At 39.5% G+C, this 21,575-nt stretch overlaps 2 protein-coding genes across 4 annotated transcripts in view; one reads left to right on the top strand and one right to left on the bottom strand.

The window, feature by feature from the left end:
• Positions 1-21,575, bottom strand: part of tgm2l (transglutaminase 2, like) — a 109,220-nt gene that overhangs the window by 13,314 nt on the left and 74,331 nt on the right. Inside the window, exon 1 of one of the 2 annotated variants that reach the window (XM_023955994.2) lies at positions 2,594-2,742. The exons of the other annotated variant lie outside the window; for it this stretch is intronic. Coding sequence (XP_023811762.1) covers positions 2,594-2,606 — 13 coding nt within the window. The 5' untranslated portion in view covers positions 2,607-2,742. Of the gene's footprint in view, positions 1-2,593; positions 2,743-21,575 lie in introns of those variants that run through there. 2 annotated transcript variants of the gene reach the window in all.
• The window catches only part of LOC144992482 (cytochrome P450 2F2-like), a 29,055-nt gene that overhangs the window by 6,592 nt on the left and 888 nt on the right, over positions 1-21,575 (top strand). The window contains exons 1-10 of one of the 2 annotated variants that reach the window (XM_078948948.1): positions 13,690-14,052; positions 15,255-15,417; positions 16,501-16,653; positions 16,734-16,894; positions 17,938-18,006; positions 18,972-19,076; positions 19,312-19,447; positions 19,528-19,613; positions 20,515-20,616; positions 20,705-20,846. In XM_078948948.1, the coding sequence (XP_078805074.1) occupies positions 13,891-14,052; positions 15,255-15,417; positions 16,501-16,653; positions 16,734-16,894; positions 17,938-18,006; positions 18,972-19,076; positions 19,312-19,447; positions 19,528-19,613; positions 20,515-20,616; positions 20,705-20,846 (1,279 nt within the window). In that variant the 5' untranslated portion in view covers positions 13,690-13,890. Of the gene's footprint in view, positions 1-13,689; positions 14,053-15,254; positions 15,418-16,500; positions 16,654-16,733; positions 16,895-17,937; positions 18,007-18,971; positions 19,077-19,311; positions 19,448-19,527; positions 19,614-20,514; positions 20,617-20,704; positions 20,847-21,575 lie in introns of those variants that run through there. The other variant, XM_078948949.1, reaches the window with a different exon arrangement.

Genomic DNA, 21,575 nt, shown 5'->3' with positions numbered 1-21,575 from the left:
AAGAGAGAGAAAAACATCCCTTTTCTATAATTTTTTGGAGGTATGTCTTTATGTTGTAGGACGTATCTGCAAACCAGCTAACGTTATTTTGATCATTTTAAAAGCAATTAAGTTTTCCTGCAGCAGATTATGATGGATTAAAAGCTGTTCTTGCCCCTTTGAAGGTAACTGAATCCGTGTTTCCTATAGTAAATACACATGGCTGCTTAAAAATGTTCCTCTGCTGATGCAGTTTAAATCTACATGCAGAACTCCGGGTAAACCGAAAAAAATTTAAGACATCTAAGATGCTTCCCTCTTTCGGTTTTATTTGCACCTTAGACATGTAGGGCCCTTGGTAGGGGGGGGTGCTTGGACATCACTGCCAGCAAGCAGCTGATGTCCTCCTAGCACCCTACCTGCCAATTTTAACCGCACCTTAGACATTTAGGGCCCCTTGGTGGGGAGGGTGAGGGGACATCACTGTGAGTAATCAGGAGATGTCCCTCAGTGCCCTACCCGCCAATTTTAACTGCACCCCCCTTAGTACACACACCCCTTAACCCCTCAAAATATACACTCCAACATATAACACACACACATGCACACCCTCTCAAACACACATACACGCACACACACATTTTGCAAGGAAGGTGGGACCTAGGACCATCTGTCCCCTACCCCTTCCCTGGTGGGGGGTACGGGTCCCTTGGCGGCGGCTGCCGTGTCCCTTGGGTGCCGGTCTCCTGGGCCAGGCGGCGCTCTCTCCGCTTGGTGGGGGGGTTCACATTACACCTGAGCCGGGGGTGTCCGTGTCCCTGGGGGTGGATTCTGGTCCTTGCCCCTGGGCGCTGGGCCCCGCCAAACTTCCAACAGTGGCCGAGCCTGGTCGGGCCATGTTTACAACACCCCTTGTGGGCCCCCCTTTTTCCCAGGGGTGCTCTCCTACGGGGTGGGGGTGGCTGGCCCCTGCCTAGCTCCTCCCTGGACCAACCGTGGGCCGGGTGGGTGGCTGCCTGGAGCGCGGAGCGGGTCTCCCTTGGGGGTCCTGGCTCGTACCTGGGGTTGGGGCGGGGGGATGCCCGGAACTCCTGGGTGGTGATGGGGTGCTCGTCTGGGGCTGTGGGTGCCCTTCTCGGGTGGGGCCCTGCGTTGGGCTCTTCCGGCGCGGCGGGGGGGCTGCTCTCCTGGTTGGGCTGGGGCGCTGCTCTCTTTCCCCCGTGCTTCCCTGCTCTCTGGCTCTGGGGGCCTCGCGGCGGTCCTGCTGGTCCTGGCCTGGGTGGCGGATTTGGTCGCCCGGGGGGTGGTTGGCCCCTGCCTGCTGCCGTGTGGCGTTGGGGGGTTCCGGCTGCCGCTGCTGCTGCGGCGGGGGTCTGGGTGTGGGGGTGGCTAGGCGCTCCTCCTCCTTCTTTTCACATTCCACCATCCAATTTAGAAGAACATAAACACTCACCTGAGCACAGGTGTTAGCTCACCTTTGCACTAATAGTTTGCATGATTGAATGAATGAAAGATTTCACACTAGTTGGTTTAAAGGCATAAGTATGCGTGTGTGAACAATATCTGTTTTGTGTACATGTTGACATGTGGACATTTTACAGCTAGCAGGTGTGTTGATAACATTTCAGTGTGTGTGTGGACAGGCCCCGCCCTTTTTTACTACATTTGAACCTTACCGTAATGATAAACAACCAGTAAAATTGTCTGCTCTATGCTGCTTCATGGTCTTATCCCCCCCCTCCCACTATCACCCCCCCTCCCTCTCTCTTCTTCCCTCCTTTCCTTTTCCGTCCGGTCCAACACCAAAGATTTTCAAACATGATTGAAATTAATAAAGTTTGGCCTCAATTACAAAAGGGGTTAATTCAGTCATGCCTTTGGTTTGTCTGAAGATTAATATCCCTCTTGTTAAAGTAAAATATGTCCAACACAAGAGGCCCTCAGCTCTCATCTGTCTGCCCAGCTGTTGGACAGGACAAGTTAAAAAAAGAAAAGACATCTAAGATGCTTAAGTGTTTATGTTTAAATAAAAAATCTAACAATTAAACAGACAACAGGACAAACCAGCTTCAAACTAAGAATGTCTAATTTTGTGTAATTATGAACTAAATTCTAAAACTATTATTTGCTAAAGAAAGAGCGAAAAAGAAAAACTTGTAAAAAAATGTGAAGAATGTTTATACAGCAAGTGTTTGTCAATGTAAAATTTGAAGCGAAATTAAATGCAACTTTACAAATATAAACCGAAAGAATCCTAAATATGCTTAAAAACACTTAATATGCTCAAAAAATGCATATATATATAAATGTGTATTTTTTTTTTGTAAAAATCTACAAAATGTGTTTTTTGTTTTAAGTCAACTTTGCGAAAGCTTTTGGATAGAATGGAAAGGATAAAATAGATTATTAATTATTATTTCTGAAAATGATCAAAGTCATAAAAAAATTGGGTATACTGTATAATAGTTAGAATTGTCAGTCCATAAGGAAGTATGTTAACAGAACACAGAAGTGCTAAGAAGCAGAATTTTTCCCTAGTTTTTAAAAGAAAAAGAAATACATTCTGCAATAATATTTGAATATTACAGATTGTTTTACAAACTGAAAAACTTACAGTGGTTTGCCATCACAGCTCTTCTTTCTCTTCTCTGACTTTTGCTGCTGGTGCTTGTAGACTCCTTGAGCGTTTATCGCATTTGTTTGGTATTTAAGCAGAAGAGAAGTCAGGCCCCCTTCCCTGACACACACTCAACCCTGAACAATCTGATCCTGTGACCTTTCTAACATCACTTCCCAAAAAGCTGCACGCCTACATGGGTGTGTGGACACGGCGTGAGCAATTCCTCACCCCATCTGAGGTCTTTGCTCCTTTTTGAGGTCAGAAGAGTTCATGGGAGGAAACGAGCAAAGCTGCAGTTCACAGGAAAGTTTATCTGAAAAACCATCTAGTTAATTCCAGACAATAGTGGGTGAGACTTCCATACTGGAAGTGTAAGGAAGGAATTTAATAATAGGAGATTATATAATAGGAGATTAATTCCTCATGATTTTGAAAACACAAAAACAAGTGTATGGGCTGACTCGCAGCACACCATCCGTTCCAAACTGGACCAAAAAAACACAAAAGGGTTTTTACTCTCCCAGGCTGCACATCTAAATTTATTTGAAAACTATAAACAAATAAATAAATACATGGTTTGTCAGTACATACTTTCTAATTTTAAGTAGTGGGAGTTGTACTGAATATCTGAGTATATTTGGGGCACCCACGGTGCAGAGGTAGAGTGGTCGACCTCTGAAGGCAGGTTCATTTCCTTTCCTTCCTTGCTCGCCCATGTGTCGAAATGTCCTGAACTCAACATTGCTCCCGGTGGAGGTTGGTGTAAGTGTATTGCCAGATTTGAATTTTGTCTTGTTTTGTGTCATAAATGATGTTGTGTACTTGTACTTCCAAAATTAAACTTTCATTGTCTATGGCGAAAAATGGACTAATGTTGTCCGCTGTGTTAGCATGTGTCTGCATAGGTATGTCACCTTAAATACAAAATAAAATTGTGTCAATTTTTGTTTTGAAATCTGCATCTGTATGCAGTTTCTCTGCGTTTTTGCTGTAAAATCGACGGACTGAAATAGAACTCCCGCCCCAAGCTTGCGTTGCGTTGCGTTACAGAGGGACAGATGTCAGACACAAATACAACAGAGACGACGGCTGTGTCCGAATTCCCACACGAATCCCTAACTACTGAAAAACGATGTAGTGCGGGACTATGTAGTGCACTGGATTTTAAAAGCAATTCGGAAACCATCCTCACTACTTTTTTTTTTAAACATGAAGTGAAAATCTAATCAATACAAACATTTCACAACGAGTATGTATGAATCCACTGTGTTCTGATGATGGAAACTTTGTTAGTTTATTTGAAAAATACATTTAAATATTTTTGTTGCAAAAATAGTTCAAACGCAATGCATTGTGGTCTTTATTTGCCAATCTAGTGAGCATTAATGCACACTGGTTTTTGCAGAGACTTCTGAGAAAACTTTTAGGGCACTTGATTTTGGAATTGTAGATTCAGACAGCACTACAAAATGGCAAACACACTATATAGTGCACTATGTAGCTAGTAGTGAAGGAATTCGTACATACCCAATGTAAACATTCCCACTGATTAACCCTTGTGCTATCTTAGATGTATGTAAGGGGGGTTACATTGACGTGTTATTCCTACCATGACAAAGGTGGATAAAGGTGGAAAGATTTCATGTAATGTAAGATCACAAATCATTGAAGAAAAAAGATTCAGAGCACTGTCTAGTGGGTCTAGATGACCCAACTCCCAATTTTACAGTGCCTAGGATAGCACAAGGGCTAAGTATAATCCATTTACCATATTTACTTTCTTTTCTTATTGTTTTAGAACAATCAGTGAAACATGCAGGTTTTTCGGGTGTCATGTCAGTTGCCCTTCGTGCTTAAATTCTTATGTTGGCGTATACTTATATAGCGCCTTTCTTCCTACAAGAACAAAGCGCTTTACAGTCACAGACCCATTCACCCAGTCACACACACATTCACTCACATGTTGCTAAATTATGCAAAAGTAAAGAACCATTAGGATTAAGGTTACTCTGTAATTGTTTCTCTTTAAATGTCTCCTAATAATTCTCTGAGCTAACGTTTTGCTAAAGTGTTGTGAGCCTGTCAGTCAGACAGGAAGTGAGTCTCCATCATGGTGGTGTGGAATTCTGTGAAAGTCACATTCAGGAAAGAGAAAAGTCTTTAAGTGGCGTCAGCATCTGTCACACCACTGTGTCAACAGAGGGACACCACAGTGGTCTTTTCCTTAGGTCGGTAAAATCCCTTCCCATATAAGCCCCTTTTGTGCAGTCATTGCACAAAACAGGTACAACTGAAATCTCTCTTTCTACCGTTTCCAATTTTCACTGGCCTCATGGGGGAGGAAAAACCAACCTCTGTGCCAGTGTTATGCTGTTCTGGAACATAAGAGGGTGGAGCCGGTGAGGTCAAAACATGCTATGTGGAGGAAATGAGGCGGGAAAACAATCCTCCCTTCAAACCAGTTAAGACAGAAAACGCGGCTGAATGTTTTCACAGCTGCAGGAAATTTATGCTTGATGCTATATAGTTGTTGTGTACATTTTTGAACATTTTTTTAATAACAGCAGGCGGCGATCAGCAGTTACTTTTAAAGAGAGTTGGCAACAGCATTGATTTGATTTGATTTATTGATTTATTTCAAGCATTGTAGTCAAAGCAATAAAGAATTTACACATAATAAACAAAATCATTACAGAAAAGTTGAAATGCATAGATTAAAAAGACAGAAAATAAAACAAAACAAAAAAGTCACTTTAATCGCATTTGCTTAATTAAATACAGTGATAATTGACTAAAGTAGAGTAGAGCTTGATTTATTGCTTGAAAAGGAGTGGGAAGAAGCAAATTTATATAATCCCACCCCTACTGAGTTAATTCATTTTATAGTTTTACAGTTTTTGTAATCCGGTTCTGATCCGATAGATTCTTTTCAGGTAACAAAAGTGCCTAGTAATGATTGATTATCTTCAGAAAACATTAATTCATGATTTCAGTAAACAGTAACCATTATGTAATTGATTGATTCTAATTAGAACACATTATCACAATAAACCAGTAATTATTGCTACACATGGCATGTCAAGTAAAGAAAATCAATAGCTTATTAATTGTAATTCAAACATTTCAGTAATCATTATTGCACACTACAATTTAAAACTCATTGATTGTAATTAAAAGAGCTTTGATTATTTCACCATAATCAAGTTCACACATGTATTTGGAATTATTCTAACACCTATTGATCCTTAACTACTCTTATTGTCTAACCCTGAGATCAGAGTTTCTTTATACATTTTCTTGAATATTTGGATATTTGAACATTGTTTGAGCTCATTACTTAACCCGTTCCAAAGTTTAGTGCCACACACTGACACACAAAAAACTTTTCTTTGTGGTTCTTATCAGTTTGATCTTGAAATTCCTACATCCCCTCAGTTTGTAGCCTCCTTCATTTTCTAAGAACTGTTTTAGGCTGCACGGTGGTGCAGTGGTTAGCGCTCTTGCATCACAGCAAGAAGGTTCAAGGGGACATGAAAAACACAACATCAACGGGGGACCTTTCTGTGTGGAGTTTGCAGGTTCTCCCCGTGCATGCGGGGGTTCTCTGCGGGATCTCCGGCTTCCTCCCACCGTCCAAAAACATGCTTCATAGGTTAATTGGCAACTCTAAATTGTCCATAGGTGTGAATGTGAGAGTGAATGGATGTGTGATTGTGGACATTCTACCCTGCGACAGACTGGCGACCTGTCCAGGGGTCCCCTGCCTTCGCCCACAAGTGGCCGGGATAGGCTCCAGCAGCCCCGTGACCCCGAAAGGGACTAAACGGAATAGAAAATGAATGAATGTTTTTGGATGTTGAATGGTAACGATTTCCCACTGACTGTGTATAAAAGTTGCGCAGTGTAAAAATCCACAAGGTCATACAGTTTAAAAAGTCTAGATTGATAAAGTAAATTGTTTGTATGATCAAGATATCCAGCTTTATGTACAATTCTGATGGCTCGTTTTTGAAATAAAAAGAGAGGATGTAGTGAACTTTTGTTATTATTCCCCCAAATTTCTATACAGTAGGGTGAAATATGGTAATATTAAGGAGCAGTACAATAAATAGCTACTTTTGTATTCTAATATATGTTTAGATTTATTTATGATTGAAATACTTTTTGAGACTTTAGTTTGCATGTGTCTGATGTGAGGCTTCCAATTTAGTTTGTCATCACTAACAACCCCTAAGAATTTGATTTCTGTAACACTTTCAATTAGGAAATTATTTATTTCAATTGATAGCTCGGCATTGGCGTTGTAGCTAACAAAAAAGACCACTTTGGTTTTATCAAGGTTCAAAAATAATTAGTTTTAATCCATCCATGATTTTATTTTGGTTAACTCTGTGTTTAACACATTGATAAGTTCCCTATGGTTGTTTGTAGAATAGTATATTTTTGTGTCATCAGCAAATAATATGAGTTTCATTAGCTTTGAAACATTGAATATATCGTTTATGTATATATTGAATAGCAGCGGGCCCAGAATTGATCCTTGTGGGACACCAGAACTTATCTCTATGGTTTCTGATGTAAATTCATCAATCTTGACAAATTGTTTTTTCCCATTAGATACCTTTTGACCCAAGTTAGCGCTGGTCCTTTTAGCCCAAATACTTCCAGTTTGTCAAGTAGGATGTCATGATTGAAAGTGTCAAATGCTTTTTTTAAGTCAATGAGAATTCCAGCTGCATATTTCTTTTCGTCCAGAGCATTTGTGATTTCCTCCACAGCATCAATGATATCCAATGAGGTTGATCTGTTTTCTCCAAAACCATATTGGTTTTCATTTATAATGTTATATTTATCAATAAATGTAACTAATTTATCATTGAATATTTTTTGTAGAATTTTTGAGAATTGTGGAAAAGGGGAAACAGGTCTATGGTTTGTAAATTGGTGTTTGTCTCCGCTTTTATAGATAGGAATCACTTTTGATTTTCATTTGGTTTGGGAATCTCCCTGTTCGTAATGATAAGTTACATATGTATGTTAGAGGCTTAGAGATACTATTAATGACCTTTTTCACCACTGTCATATCAATATCCTCACAATCATTTGAGTTTTTACTCTTGAATTTATTTACAATTGATATCAGCTCATGTTTGTTCACATCAGAGAGAAAGATTGAGTGTGGGATCCTTTTGATGGGTGGATTATTGTCTTTGCTGGTTTTGAATTTTGGAATTTCTGCTGCCAACTCTGGACCCACGTTTACAAAATAGTTATTGAGGCCGTTTGCTGCTACATTGATGTCATAGCTTTGACCCTTCTCAACTGTAAAGTAATCTGGATATGTTCGCTTTTTTTGTCCCATTTTTAATTATGTTATTTATTTCCCAAACTCGCTTTACACTGTTTTAATTTTCATTCAGTAGATTATCTGAAGTACACTTTTTTACTGTGCCGTGTTATTTTAGTTAGTTTATTTTTTTATGACTTATATTTGTTCAGTTTCTCTTGTCCCCTGTTTCAAGAATTTTTATAGAGGTTATTTTTCTTTTTACAAGCATTTTGTTGACCGGTAGTTAACCAAGGGCATTTGCCAAATTTGTTCTTGAGTTCATTAATTGGGCAGTTCTTTTTGTAAAGTAAGCTAAATATTTCTAAAAAACATTTATAAGCGAAGTCCACATCTTTCGCTCTGTACACAGAGTTCCAGTTTTGTCTGGATAAGTCTTATCTTATTAATAAGAGTAGCACTAGGGTGGGTCCTGGTCCTTGCCCCTGGGCGCTGGGCCCCGCCAAACTTCCAACATGGCCGAGCCTGGTCGGGCCATATTTATAACATCCCTTGTGGGCTGCCCTTTTTTCCCCGGGGTTCCCCCCTCCTGGGCGGGGGCGGCGGGCCCCTGCCTTGCTCCTACCTGGACCAACCGTGGGCCGGGTGGGTGGCTGCCTGGAGTGCGGAGCGGGTCTCCCTTGGGGGGTCCTGGCTCGTACCTGGGGTCGGGGCGGGGGGATGCCCGGAACTCCTGGGTGGTGGTGGGGTGCTCGTCTGGGGCTGTGGGCGTCCCTCTCCGGTGGGGCCCTGCGTTGGGCTCTTCCGGCGCGGCGGGGGGCTGCTTTCCTGGCTGGGCTGGGGCGGCGCTCTCTTTCCCTCTGCGCCTCCCTGCTCTCTGGCTCTGGGGGCCTCGCGGCGGTCCTGCTGGCCCTGGCCTGGGTGGCGGTCTTGGTCGCCCGGGGGGCGGTTGTTCCCTGCCTGTTCCCGTGTGGCGTTGGGGGAATTCCGGCTGCCGCTGCTGCTGCGGCGGGGGTATGGGTGTGGGGGTGGCTGGGCGCTCCTCCTCCTTCTTTTCACATTCCACCATCCATTTTAGAAGAACATAAACACTCACCTGAGCACAGGTGTTAGCTCACCTTTGCACTAATAGTTTGCATGATTGAATGAATGAAAGATTTCACACTAGTTGGTTTAAAGGCATAGGTATGCGTTCGTGAACACTATCTGTTTTGTGTGCATGTTGACATGTGGACATTTTTGCGGCTAGCAGGTGTGTTGATAATATTTGAGTGTGTGTGAACAGGCCCCGCCCTTTTTGTACTACATTTGAACCGTACCGTAACGATAAACAACCAGTAAACCTGTCTGCTCTATGCTGCTTCATGGTCTTACCCCCCTTCCCCTCCTATTATCACCCTCCTACCCCCCCTCTCTCTAACGTCCCTCTCTCTTCTTCCCCTCTTTCCTTTTCCGTCCGGTCCAACACCAAAGATTTTCAAACATGATTGAAATTAATAAATTTTGGCCTCAATTACAAAAGGGGTTTATTCAGACATACCTTTGGTTTGTCTGAAGATGAATAACCCCTCTTGTTAAAATAAAATATGTCCAACACAAGAGGCCCTCAGCTCTCATCTGTTTGCCTAGCTGTTGGACAGGACAAGTTAAAAAAAAAAAAAAAAAAAAAAAAAAATAAGAGTAGCACTTTGAGTAGTGATTCTGCTGGGTCTTGTTATGGTTGGATATAAACTCATAGCAAACATTCTGCTGATAAAGTCGTCGGTTGCTTTATGTTTGCTGGGGTTTATCAGATCGATATTGAAAATTCCTCAGATGTATAACATTTTGTTATTTAGAGAGGTGAACATCTTTTCCATCCAGTCACAGAACACTTCTAGGCTTGACCCTGGTGACTTATAAACACAGCTTATAATGACATTTTTCCCTAAATCGTTACATATTTCAATTGTTAGACATTATTCCATCAACTGCAACTGACAATTTATCAATTACTGTAAACTTTGTATTTTTTTTTCACATATATGCGACTCTTCAACCTTTTTTGTTTACTCTGTTCACATGGTTTGTAGTTTGTAAAGTTTGTAGTTTTGGGTGAAGATGCAGCAGAGGCTGAAAAGTCTAATGCAAACATGTTCAACAACAACAAGCAGCAATCATCGCTTTCAAATCCACAACAGCAGTTGGTGTTTAAGTCTATAAAGTATTTCTGAAGATATTTGAGTCTTTTTGTCTGTAAAGTTTGAGTAAAAAATCCAATAGAAGCAACAGAGTGATCGTTGTGGCACCTCAGCAACCTTAAGATACTTGGGAACCAAAAACCAGATCAGTAACTAGTTTTTCATGTTTAGTTATTCAAATAGTTATCTTTACTAATCTTTTTTTTAACCAAGGAACACTTTACTTGGAAAAACAAAAGGCACTCCACTCATTGAAAATGTAAAATAAGAAACAGGATGGACACAAGCAGAATAACTCATTTTATCCTGTATTTTCTACTTTAATATATTATCTAGATTTTGGCCTTTTATTTTCCAAATAAAATTGGTTTTTTGTTATTAGTTATTTGCAATGCAAAAAAAATCATATACAGTATATGCAGTTTTTCCGTACAGAGAAGAAGGGTCTAGGGGCAAGGATGCCCAGTTAAGCTTAGTCTGTTTAGGTTAAGTTAGCCATTACCCATTGAATTATATTACTTTGATGTTGGGCTTTACAGAAAAAAAAGTTAAACTGAAAACATATCAAACCAAAACAAAAGCATGACCCAAAAACTCAGGTTTGAACTGAAACTGATCCCTAAGGACCAGTATAGTCTGGGTTCTTTAGCCCTTGTGCTATCCTAGGCACTTTAACGTTGGGAGTTGGGTCATCTGGACCCACTAGACAGTGCTCTGAACCTTTGTTCTTCAATGATTTGTGATCTTCACTGGTGTCCATGAATTACATGAAATCTTTCCACCTTTATCCACCTTTGTCATGGTAGGGAAAACACGTCAACGTAAGGGTGGGGTCATCTAAGATAGCTCAAGGGTTAAAAAGAGGTTATGACCTGTGAGGTCATGGGTGTATGTGTCAATGGAGGAGGGGGGGGCAAAGGGGTGGGTTGCTTTTAATTGAATCTTTTATGTTGTGTGTCATCTTGTTTTTAACTGTAAAGCCTTTTTTTTAATTTTTTTATTTTTAACAAATAAAGCTATCTTGATTCTATTTAATTTTAGATTTGAATTTAATTTATCTTTACAGAATTTGTTCTTTGAGATTTCATGTTTGGCATCCTGAAGCCATTTTGGTTGCCTTAAATTACATCTGTAAATTATACAAATAGGTTGCTTTTTACTTTTTTCTGCATTTAAGTTCTGTTTTTGGTTGACAGTAGAAAGTCATAACAACAGCAAAACGTTCAAAGTCAGGAAAGAATTAAAGATGCAAGAAAGAGAAAAAAACAGATAACATCAAAGAGATAGAGTTTCATAGATATGGAGTTAGAAGAACAGAGTCAGTAAAGACGCCCAGCAGTCTAGATCTATAGCAGCATAAAAAACACGTGGCTCGGGGCGAGACAGAGCAACCTCAACTATAAACCTTATCACAAAGGAACTGTAGAACTGTATGTCTGCAAAACTCTGCTGAGCAACAATCTTAGCATCAAGATAGGAAACACAGACAAAAACTGTTCAGAAGTAAATATACAAAAAGTAAAAAAAAAGAACATATGAGGTGTCAGTTCAACTCTGTGTAAAATGTAAACTTGGATTTGTGAGCAACATTTGCAGAAGAAAAGATGTAAAGCTTATCTTGGACCTCATCCAAAACATCGCTGGCCTCTGTCAGGCTTCTGTCACATGCACCCATACGAGGGTTGACCCGTACAGGTGCAGTTTGTTTTTGGGTTGTCCGGGCCCATGGAGGGTCACAGAGAAGAGTGACTGCATCTTAAAGGGAGAACAGGTGTGTCTTGCAGTTCCCTTGAGGCTGGTACGGCCACCTTAAGGGACGTCATGAAAATGGAACGTACCATTGTTGTGCATGTGGTAAGTGTGTCGGGAAGTATTTGTAAGGATTATTTCCCCTCTGTGGACTCACCAAGCGGTCTACAATCTTAACATTTTGTGCAGGGCCACCTGGATGCCCATTTTTCACCCGCAGACACCCCCTATCCACCCGTAATGGCAGGCGTGACTAAGGTATAAACCCTGAGGGCAAGAGTCCGGGTCACACCAGTTCAGGATCTGCATGGCTCTTCTGGGTCACTGAGAGCTTTAAACCACCATTCAAACCACAATGCTGGTTAGTTTGGTTTTGTACTTCCACATCAACAATTATAATTATTTCTTCCATCGATTTCAAACTAAATATGAATACTTTTTTAAAAGAAAACATTATTGTCAAGGTTATTTCTGCAAACACAAGACAGTATTAACAAAGGAAACAGTCAGGTATTCTCACGAGGAGAGCTGGAAACAGACAACCCTTCTGCTCCACACCGCTCTTCCTAAGGGATACTGTTCCAGCCTCACACTTTTATTCAGTTCTCCCTAGTTACATGGTGAGTGATTTATCTATACGTCACATGGTGGTTGTCAATAACTTTCTACTGTAATCACAGGAAGTTCTGTCTTTCATGATCAAATTATCTCACATTCCAGACACTTCTTTCTTTACTGCTGAAGTGATCAATTTTCTGAAATGGCACACGGAAAGATTCTAACACAAACAACTTTAATTATGTAAGAAAAACAGAACATACAAACTATCTTAAAAACAGAAGTTTGAATAATAAAGAAAATATATACATTTAACAATTATAAACGTTAAATTACAATAATGAATTTAGACCAAAAAAAAATGTTTTTCAACTTTTAACCCCTCATCCCCTAATCTAGTTATTATAAACACTTTACTTTTGACCTCCAGTCACTTGATCAGTGACTCACTCCTATCAGTCATCCACATTTACACCCTCTCTTCTCCTTCCTCACTTGCACAAGAACAGAATTTCTTGAGATGAAAAAAAAAAAACAGTGAATGGTATGACCCAACCACAGGTCCTCCTCTAAGCGAGTATTTATTTATTTATCTTTTTACATTTTCTTAAGAGTTAAAATTTTTCTTTAAATTTTCTTCTTAGCCATAGAAAAAACAAACAGCGGGCGTAAAACTTTTAAATTCCCACTTCAGTCATCTTTTGATCTATTGTAAAATCGTTCCTAGTGGTCTTTTAATTAGGATAATACAGTTTTAAGGCTAAATCAAAAAACCTTTGTTGTTTTCTAAGACAAAGTTTCTTCAGAGCAGCAGGAGTCCATCAGAAGTTCATCTCTGAGGTGTTGCCAGGACTGTTGGTGCGGAGTAGGACTGCTTTCTTTTCTCATGATTCCCTTTGTTTACACTCTCTCCCGCTAGTTTACAGCACCTCACAACCCCAACCTGACATTAGCCACGCAACAAAAATGGCGAGCAGTATTGGAGCTATCCAGCCGTGCTGTTTTGAGCCGCATGCCAAAAGCGAAGGTTTGTATGCAAGTGGAGGCGTTGGAATACAGCAGAGCAGGAAGCCCGCCAACTGTAGCAGCTACAGGCTTTTGCAACATTACAACATTTTTACGTCTGCTCTTAATTCATCTCAATCAGAATAAAATAATTTAAATAATTGTCTTGTTTTTTTTTAAGAGTTGTCAAAATGTTTTCCTGAATGGGGACAAAACAACTGTTTTTAAACATAGGCTTCACTTTCTAGTTTAGAGACTCTTCAGCATGTAATGTCTTGAAATGTAACGGGCAGTATTCCCCTTAAAAAAACACAACATTATGGGGCTTGTCCCTTTGTGAGTCCTAACCTCTTCCTGTTGGAACTTATCAGATTCTGAAAGTGCTTTTCTTCTGTTTAAACATCCCAGAGTCACAGAGGGGAAGGGGGGCAGGGCTAACAGCAGAGTTGAGCCAACCTTTTTTCTTCAAATCCACCAAATAGTTTCTGGAGCTCCGTCAAATCTATGCAGCCATGTTTGCCTCTCTGGTGCTGCTCGGGCTTTTGATCTTTTTCCTCGTCTACCTGCTTAAACCTCAGAGACCAAAGAATTTCCCACCGGGACCCCCCACCCTACCAGTGCTGGGAAACCTTTTGCACCTGAGTACAGATGATCCTTTAAAGGATTTTGAGAGGGTAAGAACGCTCTGCATGGACTGGGATCACACTTAGGGAAAAAAAAAAAAAAAAAAAAACGGCTCCTGCTCATGCCGGAGGTTGCATAATGCCTGTGTAGAGTGAATTGGCTATTAACTGACTTGTAGTGCACCTCCCACAAGAATTTAAGGACATTTAGGCAGCGTTTTTGCAGATTTTTACTAAAATGGGAGATTTGATGAACTCCTGTACACTTGGCCTGTGTCCAAGCAAAGCTTTATGTCACGGATGTTTCTCTTTACACTGATAGAAAATGGGGTCATTTACAAAGTTATCTGTGGCGTAATGTGAATGCACCGTGTTCCAATCAGCCAAGATAAACGTCCAGGATTCATCTTTCCATCCCAAACAGAAATCCGCTGCTGCAGTCCAACACAAACGCAGAACAACAAAAAGGCCTAAAAGCAACTGACTGCATTTAAATGAGAGCTTGACAAAGGGAATGAAAGGAAACAGCACCAGCTTGAAGGCAAAACTGCAGTTTGCAAGAAGTTTAGAGATTATAGAAATTCAGGATTACGGCCGTATAATAAAACAACCAAATGAAAATAAGAGTTCTTAATTTGTTTAACAACCTACTTTGATGAAAATTGTGTTTTTGATATTTTAACATGGCATTTTTCTGATACTGAAGGACATATATTAAGATAATTCTTTAATCAAATTGTGGTGAATCAGGAGCAGTGAAAAAATACAGCTGGAAAAGGAAGCACATATGTGACATAGAAAATGGCCTGGGCGGGCCACAAGCTCTCTGCTCCGCCAACTCCATCTCGCTCACGCTCAAATGGGCGAATGGAGAATCAAATCTCAGCAGGGTTTGTGAGGAGATGTAAGCTAGTGGAAAAGCATGTAAACAGAGAGCTCTCAGTAATAAGGAGGGGAAGGGGGCGGGGTTGCTCCCTGCCAACAGTCCTGTTGACAACTCAGAGGCAAATTTCGAATGAACTGTCCTAGAAAAATGACAGGTTTTGTGATTTTGGCTAAAAACTGCATTGTAATATTTAAAAGACCATTGGTATTACTTTGAAAATAGATCAAAAGACCTTTTTTACCCCTGCATATTTGATGATGAAGCATTTTGGCCCAACAGTGGATTCCCAATCTCTGGCCAGATGCTGTGACTTGGCCATAGTTTCTGTGTATTTTCAACACCAACATTTTCTTTGCTTCTTTCCCAGCTGAGGAAATCCTATGGAAATGTCTTCAGTGTGTTCATTGGTCCACAACCGGCTGTTGTCATCAATGGGTTAAAAGCTATGAAGGAGGCACTGGTGAACAAAGGCTCTGATTTTGCTGGAAGACCCCAAGACTTGTTTATCAACCATGTCACCCAGCAGTTAGGTACGTCACCTCATCTTCATTTTTTTGTTCAAAAGAAACGTCTGATTGTAAACACATTAAATGTTTGGGACTGATTTTGAAGAAAGAATTCTCTTCTGAAGTTGCATTTCAACAAATCAAGACACGAACGTCTACACATGTGCAACAACCCTGCACAGTGTTCTAAGGCAAGGTTCATTCAGTTATTGTTACGGTGAATTAAAATGTAGACAAAGAGCCGCTTTAGCAGGAAGAAAAGCATTCGGCACTATGCTGGTACATGTTGAGAGGTGGATTCAACAGCACCTGGGATGTAAATCCAGCTCACCTTTTCCTCAGTTGTTTTAGTGTACAAATCCTTTCTTCATCACCAAACAAATATTGGGCAAACTGTACAATAACTAAGGTGTAACTAGTGTTTCATGCTCGGCAGCTTTCAAAACTGTTTCTTTTTCATTTTATTTTGCTGTTTCTCTTTCCTTCAGGTTCACAGCCGCATTAAGTTACCAAGTAGCAACAACTTTTTCAGTATATCATTCTGTATACTTCAATTGATGATTTTGATCACTGTTAGGTTCCAAATATTTAATGCTCCTTTTCTGGCTTTATGTTTCAGGCTTTTAAAGCTATTTTAACACTTCTAAAACTATCTTCTTATTTAAGGGTGTAGGAAATGGAAGTATTTCATTTTTAAAATCTATATTGAACAGAAAGTTGCATTAAGGAGAACAGACAAGGTTCATCCTGTATAAAAGACAACCCCGGGGTACCACAGGGCTCCAATCTTGGTCCTCTGCTATTAGTAGATGAATGATCCTGTTTATTAAAAAAATAAATAAATAAAAAACAGGGAATTACAAAGCTAGGAATTTACTAAATGTAAAAAATTTAAATAATTTTTTTTCATTAGTAAAATGATGTCCTAACCTAAATGTTTTTTTAATTAATTTTAGAGAAATTATATTTATATTACATATTAATATTATACGTATATTCGCAGGGTGAAGCAATTTCTATCTTAATCTTCACTAAAACTGGAGCGATAAAGCAAAAATATATTTTATTTAAAAACTCAATCTTTTTCTCTTTTTTTTGTACAAGTAGGAGTGGTCTTGGAAAACTATGGTACGACTTGGAGAGAACACCGTCGCTTTGCTCTGATGACACTAAGGAACTTTGGTCTCGGGAAGACGTCAATGGAGGACCGGATTCACGAAGAGATTCAACAGACAATAAAAACCTTGGAAAAGAGCATTGGTTCGTCAGCGCTGGAGCAATGCTCTCTCCATTTGTGTCAGATATTGTTATTCTTCAATTTGTGCCATAATATTTTGCAGGATCAACCCTGAGTCCTCAGGTCATCTTTCATAATGCAGCCTCTAACATCATCTGCCAGGTTCTGTACGGAAAACGATTTGAGTACAACGATGAGATGATCAAAGTGATTATTAAATGCTTCACTGACAACGCCAAGATGACCAACGGGCCATGGGCTATGGTAAGTCACAGGGTATTTTAGAGGGTCGTTTTCAACCACTGCAAAAATAGTTCCATTTTGATCAGTTCCTATTAAAAAAACACTTAATCCTATAACCTTGGTTTAAAGTGCTTGTCTTATTTGCAAATGCTGTTGAACATTAACTCAGGCTTTAATTAAACTTATTATGACATAAGATTGAACTACAGCCAAAACATAGTTTGACTTTTAGAAAAAAAAATCTGTCATTATCTAAGCTAAAGAAACAAAGGACAAGTTTAAAAAAACTGAGTGATTGACGGATTCTTTTGCAGTCTTTTGCGCCGCTCAAAAACTTCAAACCACCCCCACAGCTCATTCAAGCCAGCACGCCCATGGGCTTGGGTGTTTTTGATCAAACAGCAGATGCATGGCAAAATACCAAATTTTCAGGACATGAAGAATCGTGACCCTGGCTAAACAGGCAGAGGTGGAATGTTTGCGACTAGCCTATTTTGTGTTTTGAGTAGTTTAGCAGTTCATTGCTGGGAATCTTAGGAGAAAAAAAATCACAGATCTATTTATTAATTCCACCTCTCTTCATGAGATTATTATTTTTTTGAACATATCTAACTCTTAAATACTAATCCTTATATATACTTTTCTGTAAAAAAAAATAAAATAAATAAAACTATGTAGGAAACAATACGCAAACTAGCTGACGAACCAATGGTTTACCTCCATTTTTGGCAGCTGTTTTGCTTTGAGGTAAAATTATAATTAAGTTTGAAAAAAGGTGAAAGAACTTCTATGTGCCTCACATAAAACTTCCCGTCGTACAATATTTTGTGAATGTATTTAAAGTTATCGACTGATAAAACCATGCAGTTTTTAGATGGTAAAAAACTATGTTTTTCATTAGTTTTCTCTTTAAAGGCCATGCTCATTACTGGCTTTTAAAAGGAATGTAGGTTTGAGCCATTTTTCATCAATATGTCTTCTGTTCAGAGCAATGTTGGACATTTTAGGAAGCAGACTCTACAAATGTGGACATGATTGAAAATGTCACCTCTTTGTTTTTGCAGATTTATGATTCTCTTCCCATACTTCGAAAACTGCCACTGCCATTCAGGAAGGCCTTTAAAAATTACGAGGTAATGGTACATTCATAAACATCCATCACATTTGAGTTTATGGGTAGAGGTCTCCCAACCGAAATCAGAAACACAATTCTAATCTTAAATTTACCAGATATCTGAACTTTCCGGTGCAGTATTTTTTCTTAGACCTTTTCGTAAAGTTATGGTAGCCCTGTAGTCAGAATTGCTCTCTGAATCCTTTCTTTAAAGGGATCCTTCAATCATAGAAAAAGTACTGTCCCAAACCTCTGTACAATGTTGATTCATCCAAAAGCATTGATGACTGGAGGTTTACACGCATCAGTTCAAGTCCAACTGCAGACTAAGTGGTGACCAGTCGAATTCGCTCATGGTGAACATCCTTTGAAATGTGAACTCTCCAGTAATACTACGACGCAAGTTGGGCTCACGTTTGGGAAGATATTTTCTCACACAAAAAATGAATTGAATGCAAGACAACAAATAGGTCAAAGGGTAGAGAAATGTTAAAAAATACATGTTGAAATTTTGTACAGGTTAGAGGTGATCCACTGTGTCCTACAAGTCACCATTGAACTGCAAAATCTTCAGTTATTAGCTGCTGGGCTCCAAGTCAACAATTCCAAGTCCTCCACCATAAAGCTTTGACAAGTTCTGATCAAGTGCGAATGATACCATATCCATAAGGTGCTTTTGGATAAGCCACTTACGATCTAAGGCTCTAAATTTTATCCCAAAGTTCAGGTCTGAATGAGTATAGTTTGGAATCAAACATATCCATACTACCCTGCACTTCTAAAACTAAATAGGCCATTTCTTTACAAACCATTGTGATGTTACATAGACAGACCACAGAAGTTGGGTCCCCAGTCAAGCGAAACAGTTGCAATTCACATTCTGTTGAAACACTCAAATAAAGATACTGCCTAAAAGTAAGTTAGAAAATGTTACCAATAAATTTAAATCTTCTGCACTTCTATATGTGTTTTTCTTAATTTCAGACCTGTAAAAACATCGCTTTTGATCTCCTGAAAGAGCACAAGGAAACCAAAGTCCCTGGAGAACCAAGAGACTTTGTTGACTGCTATCTGGATGAGTTAGAGAAGGTTTGTGCAAATGTGGTTGGAATTCAAGGCAGCTGAATTATTTAAATGTCTAAATTTTTCGAGCTGGAGCTTTTTACTTCTCAACTATTTCTTTTGAATTGTTTAAGTGAAACGTGTACATTGAGAGCGTGTTACTTGTGTTTGGCATTGGTCTTTGATAATAACCTATGCACTCCTCACTTTTAATGCATAGCGGCATTGCATGTCACTTGTTTCTGCTTGCTGTTGTTTGTAGAAAAGTGCAGATTCTTCATTTTCTGAGGAGCGACTGGCTGGCTACTCTTTGGATCTTTATTTTGCTGGAACAGACACCACTTCCAACACTCTGCTGACAGGTTTCCTTTACCTCGTGGGCCATCCACATATACAAGGTACGGATAAAGAACCAATGGAACTCACGGTGTAATTATTTGCTGTTTGTCAACACATCCAATGTCATTTGCTTCTGAAGAAAGATGTCAGCAGGAGATAGATCTTGTGTTGGAGGGCAAGGATCAAGTCAGCTTTGAGGACAGAAACAACATGCCTTATATGCAGGTGCTAAAAATCACCACAGATTTTTCTATTTAATTTTCCTTTTAACTATCATTTTGCACATTAACTTTTGCTTTCTTCTTTCATTTATTTAGTTTTGGCTAGTGGGGGCAGTATCAGTAAAGAAGCTAAGATCTCCTTGTCTTTATCAAAAAAGGACACTGAGGTCTACCCAGGCCACTTGGCCAGGATCTACCATGGGGCCTCGTGTTCAGACATGCCTAAAAGAACTCACTTATTGGTAGTCGGGGTCGAGGAAGCTGACCAGTAGGCCAAACCCGTTGGCTCTTCCCCATTCAAGCCTCTAAGGCAGGGGTGCTCATTACGTCGATCGCGATCGACCGGTTGATCTTCAAGGACATGAGGATAGATCGCAGGCCAGCAAAGATAAATTACAAAAAAAAATAGAAAAATACTTCTAAAAAATCCGTCAGCGAATCAAAATCGTCACCGAGAAGTACGGGACTTGATTGACAAGCAGAACGGCAAATCAAACATCCTCTGATACATACATGACTGCACATGCGTGTTTAAATTCACTTAGCGCTAATTCTGTCATCAGAAACGACTTGCCCCGCGGCACGTCAAGTCCCCGGCAGAAGACCACTCTGGACAACTGGAGTGTTTCGCCCCATGAGTCCCCCCCCCCCCTTCCGTGGCTCCCCCCATTGCACGGTTTACAGGAGAGCATGACATTTGATAGTCGCTGCTTTCTGTTTTTGTAATAGAACGCCTCATCTGTTAATACAAAAGTATCTATGTGTAATCTTACTGTGTAGTTTTTTAATTATCAGTACATAAACTATGTAATGTAATAATAGTTCATAATACTATGTTTATTAAACAGTATTTTAGTGTCATATATTAAGGTCAGTTAAAGTCTAAGTTCTTTTTCTTCATGAAGGCTGTGATCCATGAAGTCCAAAGGATTGCCAACATCGTTCCTTTTAGTGTCTTCCACGCCACAATGAAAGACACAGAGCTCATGGAATACTCTATCCCCAAGGTAAGAAACTGCTAGACGGAGTTTTTAACATAAGAATGGCTGAATTGAAGAGAGTTATGTCTCGTCTGTTCTTTTGGTTCATCTTCAGGGCACCATGGTCATCCAAAACATGAAGTCAGTGCTGACAGAGGAAGGACAGTGGAAGTTCCCTCATGAATTCAATCCTGAAAACTTTCTGAACGAGAAGGGAGAGTTTGTCAAACCAGAGGCGTTCATGCCCTTCTCTGCAGGTCTGACTCTGTTAAAAGCGTTTTTGGGGATAATCCTCTGTAGCTTTGTAACTCTAAAAAACAACATAAATTGATTATTAAATGTTCTTAAATATAGGCATCAACTGATGAAGTTAAAGACTCACTATGAGGAAAATTGTTTTTTTTTTCTGCGCCAACGGTCCCAAACCTCAGAGGCAAATTTCTGATCAACTCCTGTGTTCTAGAAAACGACATTGAATTTTTAATGTTGGCTAAAAACGGCATAATTATGATGAATAAACCACTGGGAACACTTTTACGACGACTGAAGTGGGACTTTAAAGTTACTAGAAAATATTAGGCAACTACTATTTAAAAATGTAAATTTTGTGTAAAATGCCAAGTGGGTAATGTGCATAAATGCCATCAGAATTGATAGATAAATCACAAAAATCCTTTATTTCCAAATGAGAATTAAATAGTTTTGGTAGTAAATTACAAAAGTATTAGTCATGTTTTTCATAACAAAAAATATATACAATTGGGACAAAATTTTGATTGGTTCTGGTTTATCTTTTTTATTTGTTTGATTTTTGCTAAAACCTTTTTTCACTTTCATATTTCAAGTATTTCAATGCTATCATAAGCTGCTCTTTGGTCAACTTGAATTATAGTTGCCAAAGTAAACACAAAAGTAACGCGTTCTATTGAAATATCATAAAAAGTGCAGTAAAAGTAGTGAGTATTATGAGCTTTTACACAAATGTT

Source organism: Oryzias latipes, chromosome 6 (genome assembly GCF_053564925.1).
Source record: "Oryzias latipes strain Hd-rR chromosome 6, Olatipes_Hd-rR_3.1".
NCBI lineage: Eukaryota > Metazoa > Chordata > Actinopteri > Beloniformes > Adrianichthyidae > Oryzias > Oryzias latipes.
The sequence above is the reverse complement of the archived record's forward strand: the minus strand, read 5'-3'. Positions and strand labels throughout refer to the sequence as shown.